The 10,529-nt window shown below is 58.2% G+C and overlaps 1 protein-coding gene across 2 annotated transcripts; it reads left to right on the top strand.

Moving 5' to 3' along the window:
* Nucleotides 1–7,244: 7,244 nt before the first annotated feature.
* On the top strand, nucleotides 7,245–9,225 carry HES4 (hes family bHLH transcription factor 4). 2 transcript variants are annotated; one of them, XM_063353728.1, is made up of 4 exons: nucleotides 7,245–7,639; nucleotides 7,739–7,834; nucleotides 7,950–8,037; nucleotides 8,291–9,225. In XM_063353728.1, the coding sequence occupies exons 1-4, from the start codon at nucleotides 7,454–7,456 to the stop codon at nucleotides 8,857–8,859; spliced, it is 939 nt and encodes a 312-aa protein (XP_063209798.1). In that variant the 5' UTR covers nucleotides 7,245–7,453; the 3' UTR covers nucleotides 8,860–9,225. The 2 variants fall into 2 exon arrangements, with proteins under 2 accessions (XP_063209798.1, XP_063209800.1); XM_063353730.1 differs by having other exon boundaries at nucleotides 7,248–7,564; nucleotides 8,291–9,224.
* The last annotated feature ends 1,304 nt before the right edge of the window (nucleotides 9,226–10,529 follow it).

Raw genomic sequence — 10,529 nt, 5'->3', positions numbered from 1 at the left:
AGCACTGGGCTGTGTTAAATCTGGACACAACGCGGCTTCGTTCCCTTCCTTTTTATCTCTGCCGCCTTTTCAAGATGTTTTCCAGTTAAGGGTAAGTCAGCAAATATGTGTTTGGGCAAAGCGTTGGCACTTGCTAAAGAAGAGAACATCTGTCTCAATCAGCTGGTCTATTCTATGGCTGCGGCTCCACGGAGGCTCTCAGCGCTGAAAAGACAAAACCGGGGCAATATCTTCAGAAAGAGGTGGTTGGGTTTTTTTTTGTGGCTGCGGTTGCAATTTTCTTTTGCGAAAATTTCCCAGGGCGGGGCGGGAGGAAGGGAGGTGAGAAAAGAAATTAAAACCCATTCGCTTCCCTGCAAAAGAGCCCAGGAAAAAAATAAAAAAAATAATAAAAAATAAAAATCTCCATTTCTAATGTTGCAAAATTCCTCCCGCCTTCCCGGCGTTGCCTTCCTGCAGCCCGTTCTGCAGCCCTGAAAAGGATGCCCTTAATAGCAGCGGGCGCAATGGTTTATTGGGAATGATGGTTTATCAGCGCAGAGATGGTAATTTTCTTAGAAATATCTTCGCGTTCGGCTGAAAGAGGCCTGACGTTCCCTCGGAGGGGAAGAATGCCTGGGGTTTATTCTAATTTGTGCACAAAACGAGGATGCGGCCCGAGCGGTCAGCACGTGTCGGATGCCGGGAACGTGCCAGGCTCCGTGCAGGAAGCGGACGGGAATCCCGGAGCGTGAAACCAAAGCAAACGGGGAAAACAGGGAAACCCTTTTGTGACACCTCCAGACGCAGCCAAGGAAGAGCCGTTGCCTCGCCGGACCCTGCCTCGAAGCCCTTTTCCGTCCCTGGGCTTGTTTTTTGGGGGGATTATTTTTCCAAGTCATCCGACCCTGATAATTAATTTCAGCTGATTAGAGCGGCAAGCTCCAGAGGGACAAAAGAGGCCGTGCTAGGTTTGAAAAGGATGCTCGGGGCAGGCGGCTGTACTGTAATTTGTTACACATTATAGTCCGCTAAAGAACCTCCTCGCAATCTGCCAGGCCTTAATGTCTTAATTTCTCCTCCGGCATTCCCTTTGACACACTATCCAAAGTGATGGATGGCGGCGGGGGGAGGATTGCACGGGATCAAGCCGAGGGAAATCCAGGAGGGATTACAGCCCAATCCCTGGGCAAACAGGGGCTGGAGTGGCTGGAGACAACCACAGCTGTGGGCCCCACAATTCCCAGAACAAACAGCGCCCGGAGGACACGGCACGGCCAAGGGGCGCAGGCAGGCAGGGCTCGGGAAGAAGACAAAACCTGCATTCAGCCCCCCCTTGGGACTTTTGATGAGCTTTTTTCCCCCCCTCGGCTGCAAGCTTTTGAGTCGCGCTTCGAAATTTTAGGAGGCTGGCTGTAATCAAATTGGGTTTAGCGATCAAAGAGAGCTGGAGATGCAGGGAATATCCGGGCTGGGCAAGGACAAGTGGGGACCGCCACGAGCACTTTGTCCTCTTCTGTTCTCTCTCATCTCCCCAAACACCGATATTAGGATTAATAACCTGTCTCACGTTGCCAGTCTTCAGGCCGAAAGAGCCTTTAAGCTGGTGTTTTGGTTTTTTTTTTTTTTTTTTTTTTAATAAAAAAACAACACAACATGTATGAACAGGATGGTTTTTTAAGGGATCAAGATTAAATATATAGGCCATGCCCACAGAGGAATCACGGAGACTTTTCACATAAGGCTTAAGAAGGAAAATCCCAGGTTTCCTCCATCCAGAGACAGTTTAAGGCTTTCACTTTCCCGGTGCGTGTTCAGGACTGGGTGCCGGTGACACAAACAGTAAACCCCAAATTATTCCAAGCCAAAGTAGTACTAACTGCAAGTGAATAATTGCCCGTGAGTAGTGTTAAATGCAAGTGAATAATTGCGATTCCAGTTGTACTGGAATTCGCCCATCGTGCTTTTTTGTTTCTTTGGCATCTCCTAGGGACCTCGCTAGTGAACCACGTCGCGACAGAACGGGACGTAAACAAAATGTGCCTGACCTGTGGTGGAGAAAAGCCACTGGGAGGAAGACTCTGCCCACCCTCTGCTCAGCACCACTCTCTGTCCTGGTGTCCCACCAGCCCCAAGTGTCTCTGACATCCCACAGGCAGCCGAAACCCCCAGGGATTTGGCACCGTCTGGCCAAACCTGATGGGCTCTTGCACATCTCCCCCAGGCACAAAGCCAGGCTGGGTGGGGAATGGCTGGAGAGCAGCCCTGCCGAGAAGGACCTGGGGGTGTTGGTGGATGAGAAGCTCCACACGAGCCGTCAATGTGCGCTCACAGCCCAGAAACCCCCCGCACCCTGGGCTGCATCCCCAGCAGCGTGGGCAGCAGGGCGAGGGGGGGAGTCTGCCCCTCTGCTCCGCTCTGGGAGACCCCCCTGCAGTGCTGGGGCACCAACAGCAGAAGGACACGGAGCTGTTGGAGCGGGGCCGGAGGAGGCCCCGGAGATGCTGGGAGGGCTGGAGCCCCTCTGCTGTGAGGACAGGCTGAGAGAGCTGGGGGGGTTCAGCCTGGAGAAGAGAAGGCTCCGGGGAGACCTTGGAGCCCCTTCCAGTCCCTAAAGGGGCTCCAGGAAAGCTGGGGAGGGACTCTGGAGCAGGGAGGGGAGCCATGGGGCGAGGGGTGACAGTTTTAACCTGAAAGAGGGGAGATTGAGATGAGATCTGAGGAAGAAATTCTTGGCTCTGAGGGTGGTGAGCCCCTGGCCCAGGTTGCCCAGAGAAGCTGTGGCTGCCCCATCCCTGGAGGGGTTCAAGGCCAGGTTGGACGGGGCTTGGAGCAACCTGGGCTGGTGGGAGGTGTCCCTGCCCAGGGCAGGGGGGGGCACTGGATGGTCTTTAAGGTCCCTTCCAACCCAAACCGTTCTATGATTCCATGATCTCCTGAAGGTGAAGCCAGCTGCAAACAGGACACTCGATTGCTCCTCACCCCCTGGGCAGTTTCTGTGCTCCTTAGACCATGGCTGAGGCCAGGGGTGTGTGGGGGGGGTAGTTTTCCAGTCCCTGTGTGCTCTCTGCTGGCCCGGGAGCCTGCCCCGGGGGTGGGAAGCCGGGAGCAGGAGAAGCTGGACACAGCCGTGCACTTCCATCTCTCTCGTCCATGCAGAACACTGGGGCAGCAGAGGGGAAGGTGTTGGTGTCCCATCCTGTCACCATCGTGCAGGCTAAATAGCCACCAAAGGGACGTCAAATACCGCTGGGAAACATCCCTACGTCCTTTAACAGCACTTCCTCGAGGGACGGACGGATTACAAAGCAGGGGGGGCAGGACAGAGCCTTACATTGCACCCACAGGGTCCAGTCAATGAACCAGTTCAGCCACTGGGCAGCTGAGCGTTACTGGGCATTGCGAAAACAGGGTCCCAAACCGCGACTGGGTTTTCCTCACAGTTCCAGGAGGGGTTTGGAGTCGGCCTCTGGCTCAGGTTTGGAGCTGCAACACGATCGAAATGGGGGCCGAGAGCAGGAACGAGACTCGGTGCCGAAACAACAGGATAAATGTGATAAATGTGCGACGACAAATGCCCGTCCCGGGGTAAGGGGGAATTCTGGCTTAATCTGAAGTTACTTAAGGAAATGCGAGTCTTCCCCCCCCAGATTTCACTGACCTTTGAAACCTGAACACGGTCGGAATTCGAGGAGAAAGGCTGTGCATTATGTCAGAGGTTTAGAACGCCAAAAATTCTCCCAACTTGTCCCATGGAGAAGAATTCTCTCCGGGGAGGAGCACAGTCAATAACCACTGCTCCCAGCCTGGGAATTGCACCACTTGATGTACGTTCTGTTGAAAAACTTGCTCATTTAATGTGTTGTTTTTTTTTTTTTTTCTCCTCACTGTAATCATGGAATTAATGCATTCCGAATGAATCGTCAAAGGAGGGACGCTATTTTTGTTATTAGTTATTTCCTCACAGGGTTCTTCCACGGGGAAGGGAGATTGCACAAAGGGCTGTTGTTCTGCCTTTTATTGGTCTCGTAAGGAACCAGATCCCTCAACCTTTCCAATGAGACTTATAAAGCAAACATTTATTATCCTTCATTAAGGATACGCACCTCCGTGCGCTTTTTCCAAAGGAATAGGCTGGACTTTGCGGCCATTTAGAGAAGTCGCGCTTACCCAGAAAAACAACAAATTCCCCCCCACCGCCCCCAAATCCCAATTCAGCCAGGAATTGCTGTTTGTGTGCTGAGGCGGGTGCCGGGTGCGATGGAGGAAAAGGAGCCAGAAATCAATGTATTCCCTGAGATCCTTTGATGTCTGCAGGAAGATGCTGCTGCTTCAGACGGCACGTCCTTACTCGCCTGCGTTTTGCAGCCTGGATGCGCCAAATCACCTGAAATTGCACCCGAAATGAAACCAAAGGCCCAGAATGTGACACAGCGACGAGAAGGGAAATGTTTCCCGGAGTTTTCCCTTCTTTTTTTCATTTCTTTCCTTCTCTTTGGCCTCCAGCACCCCTCGTAGCCGTGCCACAGCACGCGGTGCTGCCTGCAAGGCCCACGGAGGGCTAGCCCCTCCAGGGAGGTTGCTTGCCAAGAAGCCACTGGCCTCCTCCTGCTCCACTGCGGGAGATGGGAATTGGGGACGCATTCCAGGGGCTCATCCTGCTTCTGGCGTCCCTTTGCGAGGTGCAGGTGACAAACCCCAAGGATGGAGGGTCTCTCCCGCTGCCTGACACCTCCATCTCTGGCCGGTCCCTCCCGCAGCTCTGCAGCCCCAGGACCTGGGGCAAGGCTGAGGCCGGCAAACTCGTCACACTTGTGCTTTCAGCCCAGAAAAAAAAGGCTCTTTGGAAGTGCGCTCGCAGCAGGGTGCGGCCACCCCAGCTTGGGGTGCCCCGGGGCGGCAGCAGCAGCAGCAGGTGGGTAAGAAGGTGGCACTCCCGAAGGTGGCCCTGTCACCGTCCCCCTCAGCCCAGCGCAGCAGTGGCCGCACCAGGAAAACCCGCAAATCCCAGCTCCGGCTGCAGAAACGGTTAAAGGCAAACGGGAATGATTCATCGGAGCAAATGAAAAGCAAAGCACGAAGATGGGGTGGGGGGTGGGGGGGGCAACAATAGGGATTAAAAGTAGTAGGTGGTTCCGTTCTCCTCCAAAAAATTCTCCCCCCAAATTAAGCCACGTCGCGCTCGGTTTTCCGGAGGGCGGCGGTGGCGGGGGGGGGGGGGGAATCGAATGCGTTCTCATGCCGGAGTTTTCTAAAATTTTACCAACCGACTTCTTTCTCCCCGCTTCAGGATGAGGAAGAAAAAGGTAAAAAGAAAAAATAAAATAGGCATCATGGGTTTCAAGTCAAGATATCATCCGGAATTTCAGATGTTGGCCTACGGCAGGCTAATACCCAATTTATGATTATTAAAAGATTTAAGCCCGCAGCACAGAGATTTAATCCATCCTCTAAAAAGGGCCTTAAATAGGCAGGGTTTGAAATTAGCCAGGAGCTGGAAGAGCTGCTTAACGATCCCCGTCCCGCGCTCAATGAAGTTATTATTTGGGTGCAGAAGTGAGGGATTCGGGGCTGTGCCCAAGGTGGGGGGGACCCCAGCCCGACCCCACGGCACCGGGACCCCCCCGCAGCTACCGAGGGCTCGGTGCCCGGGGTGGCGGCCGCGATGTCCCCAACCCCTCGTCCCGGTCACGGAAGGGCTGGGGGTCGTGTCCCGGCTCGGACACACGGTGCCACCCAAGGGACCCCCCGGGGTCTGTCTTGGGGGAGGGAGGGGGGGGACACGGACACGACACGGGGACGAAAAGGAGGGACGTCTTGCACCTTGCATGACGTCACGCTCTCATGACGGTTTAATGTCCCTTAACGAGGAACAGCAGCGCAGCGGGGTGCGAGGCCGACTGTCCCCTTGCGGGGGCACGGCGGGGACACCGGGGGGTGACGCTCACCGCCAAACACCACCACCGCCCCCCCCCCCCCCCCCCGCTCCCCGTCCCGCCGTGGGGGGGGGAACCCACCCACCCACCCGGTCAACGCATCCACAGGGACAGGCAGGGACCCTCCTCCCCCGGGGGGGGGTGTGTGTGTGTGACAGAAAGGGGGTGTCACAAGACCCCACGGGGGTCCTGCCCTTCCCGGCCCGTCCCCGTGGGAAGGCGCTGGGGGCTGCGGTCCGCCCCCCTCCCCGTCCCCCCCCCGCGCACCGGCGGGTCGCCGAACACCCGGCGTAGCTTTCCCCCCCCCCCAACGCCGCATTTGATCCCTCCCGCCGCCGCGCAGTGGGAAGGGGGGGGAATGTGTGCTTCCCGGGGACCGAACGGGGGGGACGGGACCGGAGGAAGGGGGGGCTGTGTACTTCCCGGGGACCGGAGCGGGGGGGGACCGGGGTGGCGGTGGGGTGTATGCTTCCCGGGGACCAGAGATGGGGGACACCTGGGGGGGGGGTGTGTGTTTCCCGGGGACCAGGGCGGGGGGGGCACCGGGGGTGGGGGGTGTTTCCCGGGGACGGGAACGGACACCCTGGGGGGGGTGTACTTCCCGGTGACCGGAGGGGGGGGACGACAGCTGGGGGGTGTGTTTCCCGGGGACCGGAGCGGGGGGACACCTGGGGGGCTGTGTTTCCCGGGGACGGGGAGGGGGGGAGCGACGGACACCTGGGGGGTGTGTGTTTCCCGGGGACCGGAGGAGGGGGACACCTGGGGGGGCCGGGGGGGAGGGGGTGCTTCCAGGGGACCGGAGGGGCGTGTGTGTGCGCGCTTCCCGGGGACCGGAGGTGTGTGTGTGGGGGTGCGTTACCCGGGGGACCGGCGGGCGGTGGCGGTGCTCCCCGGTGACCGGAGCGGGGTGTGTGCGTTTCCCGAGCCGGGGGGAGGCGGGCAGCACGCCCGAGCGTCGGCCCGATGCCCCCGGCGCGGCGGGGGCGGGGTTTTCCCATGGCCGCCCCGAGCGGCGGCGGCGGCGGCGGCGGCGGCAGCCGGGGGAGCGCTCCGGCACGTGCTCCGGCGGGGGGGGGGGCCGGGGGAACGCGTCCCGGGGGCGGAGGCACGAGCGCCGCCGCCCGCCTGATTGACAGCGGGGGCGGCCGGCAGCCAATGGGCGGCCTCGCGTGCCGCGCCAGCCGCCGCCGCCGCCGCCGCCTCCCCCGGGGCGCCCCCCCTCCTCTTCCCCACGTGGCCGGGCGGGGGGGGGGGGGGGGAGTGGGGTGGGCGTGGCCGGCGGAGGGCCGGCGGACCAATGGGCGAGCGGGCGGCGCGCAGGGCGGGCGCTGATTGGTGGGCGGGAGTGTGGGAACGGCCGCGGCGGCGGTTTCACACGAATGGGGAGCCGCCGGCGGGTATAAAAGGGCGGGGGGGCGCCGGCCGCCACCACTGCCGGCCCCGCCGCCGCCGCCGCCACACGCGCGATCCCGCAGCCGCACGCGCCCCGTTTCCCGCCCGCCAGCCGCACGCGCCCCGTCCCGTCCCCGTTTCCCGCCATGCCCGCCGACACGGGCATGGAGAAACCCACCGCCTCGCCCATCGCCGGGGCGCCGGCCAGCGCCAGCCACACGCCGGATAAACCCCGGAGCGCCAGCGAGCACCGGAAGGTAAATGGAGGGTGCTGCCGGTCCGGGCGCAGCGACGGCGGCGCTGGATGGCGGCGAGCCCGCGGCCGTGCTGAGGTCGGTGTCGGAGCCGGGGTGGTGGTTGATGGTGGGGGGGACGCACACGCGGGAGCGGGCCCGCTCGGGGGGTGCTGACCGGCTCCGCTTTCCCCGCAGTCCTCCAAACCCATCATGGAGAAGCGGCGCCGGGCGCGGATCAACGAGAGCTTGGGGCAGCTGAAGACCCTCATCCTGGACGCGCTGAAGAAGGATGTAAGTGGGGATGGAGCGGCGGGGGGTGGGGGGGCTGGAGGGGGGCGGTGGGAAGGGACACGGGGGACACCGATCGGCGCCGGGCAGCCCTGACGGCGCCGTTCTCCTCCCGCAGAGCTCCCGGCACTCCAAGCTGGAGAAGGCGGACATCCTAGAGATGACCGTCAAACACCTGCGAAACCTGCAGCGGGCGCAGATGACGGGTAAGTGGGTCCTGTCTGCCCCGGAGGGGAGGGGGGTGGTGGTGGGGGGGCTCCGGGCTGGGGACAGGGGACCGAGGCCAGGTTGGATGGAGCTTCGAGCAGCCTGGTCTAGTGGGAGGTGTCCCTGCCCATGGCGGGGGGGGGGGGGGTTGGAACGAGATGGTCTTTATTAAGGTCCCTTCCAACCCAAACCGTGCTGGGATTCTATGATGGGGGTCCTGCCGCTCACCCGCCGCCCCCTCTGCTCCTCCAGCTGCGCTCAGCGCCGACCCCACCGTCCTCGGCAAGTACCGGGCAGGATTCAACGAGTGCATGAACGAGGTGACGCGGTTCCTCTCCACCTGCGAAGGGGTGAACACCGACGTCCGTACCCGCCTCCTCAGCCACCTCTCGGCTTGTTTGGGCCAGATCGTGGCCATGAACTACCCGCCGCCGCCGCCGTCCAGCCAGCCCGCACATCTGGCGCAGCAGCCTCTGCACGTCCAGCTGCCCCCCGCCGCGGCCGTGCCCTGCAAACTGAACCCTGCTGAAACCCTGTCCCCCAAAGTCTATGGCGGCTTCCAGCTCGTCCCCGCTACCGACGGCCAGTTTGCTTTTCTCATCCCGAACCCGGCCTTCCCTCCCAGCTCCGGACCCGTTATTCCCCTCTATGCCAATGCCAACGTCCCGGTGTCGGCAGGCAGCGGCTCGGGGAACGCGGCCGCCACCCCATCGGCATCCCCGGTGCAGGGGTTGACATCATTTGGGGGCAGCATTGTTCCAGCATCCCAGGCGGGGAGTCCCATCGGAGAGCGCAGTGAATCGGTGTGGAGGCCTTGGTGACTTGCCTAAAATGATTCCTTCCCCCCCCACAACCCCAAAAAAAACCAGCCCTCTTCTGTTGGCTCCGTTGTATGGAGCCCTGTTATGTTTTGGGGGTTGTTTTGTTTTTTTTTTTAAGCAGATTTAAACAGAAAGGAAAAAAAGGACCTCGCTATGAACGTGCTATTTATTATTTTCAGAGGTTGGGAGCTCGACTTGTATTTTTACTCCTTTAAAATGCCTTTATTTGAGATACTTTTTTTTAAAGAAAAAAAATAAATGAGAAATAGTTTTGTAACAAATATTCAAAAGTATAATGCCAAAGTTGTTTGTATCCCGTTTGTCTGTGTGTGTGTGCGTGCCTGTGTTGAAGACTTCTGAAAAAAAAAAAAAAGGAAAAAAAAAAAAACTAATGCAGGTGTTTAAATAAATAAACTCTTTGAAATAGATTTATTTTTTTTCCCCCCCTTCCTTTCATTTTGCTGGGTGAGAGTGGGCAGGGACAAGCTCATCCTGTGTGTGCAACCCCCTCAAAAAAGTAGGAGCGGACTTTATGGCCTTAAATAAGGCTGTTGGAAGGGATTCCTGTGAAAAAGAGGTGGGGGGGGCGGGAAGGTGATGAGGTTAAGGGGGGATCTGGCAACATTGAATGTCTCCTGAGCTTTGCAAATGTTTTGTTCCAAGCAGAAGAAAAAGATTCCTAAAAAAAAGAAAAAAAATCTGCTCCTGGAATCTGAGGAAAAGGTGTGCTACCTGCTCAGAGCTCCTGAAATAACTCTTCTCTGCTCTTAGATTTCATTCCTTACCCCCTTGCTGTAGGGATCTTGCGTTGGTGGGGGTGGGCGGTCGGCGCAAAAGTTACTATCTCGCCTACAAAAGAGGCAAGAGAGTCTGTCCCTATTGTGAGGAGGGTAATTAGGAGGTATAAAGGGTCTCATCGAGTATGCAGCGGGCTCTTTGGGAAGTTGGGAACCCTATTGAAACGCCTGGGAACTCGGAGCTGAGGGTTAATGTGTGTCTTTTTTTTCCTCGCCACTCTCATTGACAGGGCCAGATAGACTCTGATACTCAATGCTGTTGTAAATTCAATTGCCTGGCCTCACAATGCCTACCTCATAAAAGAGAATAACTCGGGGTTGTGGCTTTTTTTTTTTTCTCCTTTTTTTTTTTTTTTCTTCTCTAGCAAGCAAGGGAACTGAGGAAAAGACAGTTTTGCCACCCATTCTGACTCACCCCCAGCACTTGAATCCTGGCCAAGTGGAAGCAATTGCAGCCTCACACACAGAGAATTAACCACTTCCAATTGTCACCAATTAATAAGGCCGTGGTGTGGAGAAAGACCATTAAGAGTGAGTGCAGGGTATGGAAGGGAAAGCTTTGTGTGCTTTGCTCCAAATTTATGAGGTGGGGCTCTCCTGTAATCTTGGAGAGCAAAGCCAACAGATGACATGTGTGCATGCCAAAGCCACGTCCAGAGGCAGAACCCATCTTGGCTGGGCTTCCTCCATCCTCCAGCCCATGGGATCTCCGTAGGAAAAGCCAATTCTCCTGCTCCCAACCCCCGAGACCTCGTTTTTTTCCTGGCAATTGGGCAAGGTGGGCTGGGTCGTGGTGGGACCGGCAGCTCGGAGACTGGCTCGATGTTGGCAGAACATCCAATTAATTCAACGGGCCTAGGGATTTTTTATTTT

This window comes from Chroicocephalus ridibundus, chromosome 16 (genome assembly GCF_963924245.1).
Source record: "Chroicocephalus ridibundus chromosome 16, bChrRid1.1, whole genome shotgun sequence".
Classification (NCBI taxonomy): Eukaryota; Metazoa; Chordata; class Aves; order Charadriiformes; family Laridae; genus Chroicocephalus; species Chroicocephalus ridibundus.
This window is presented reverse-complemented; position numbering and strand designations above follow the sequence as displayed.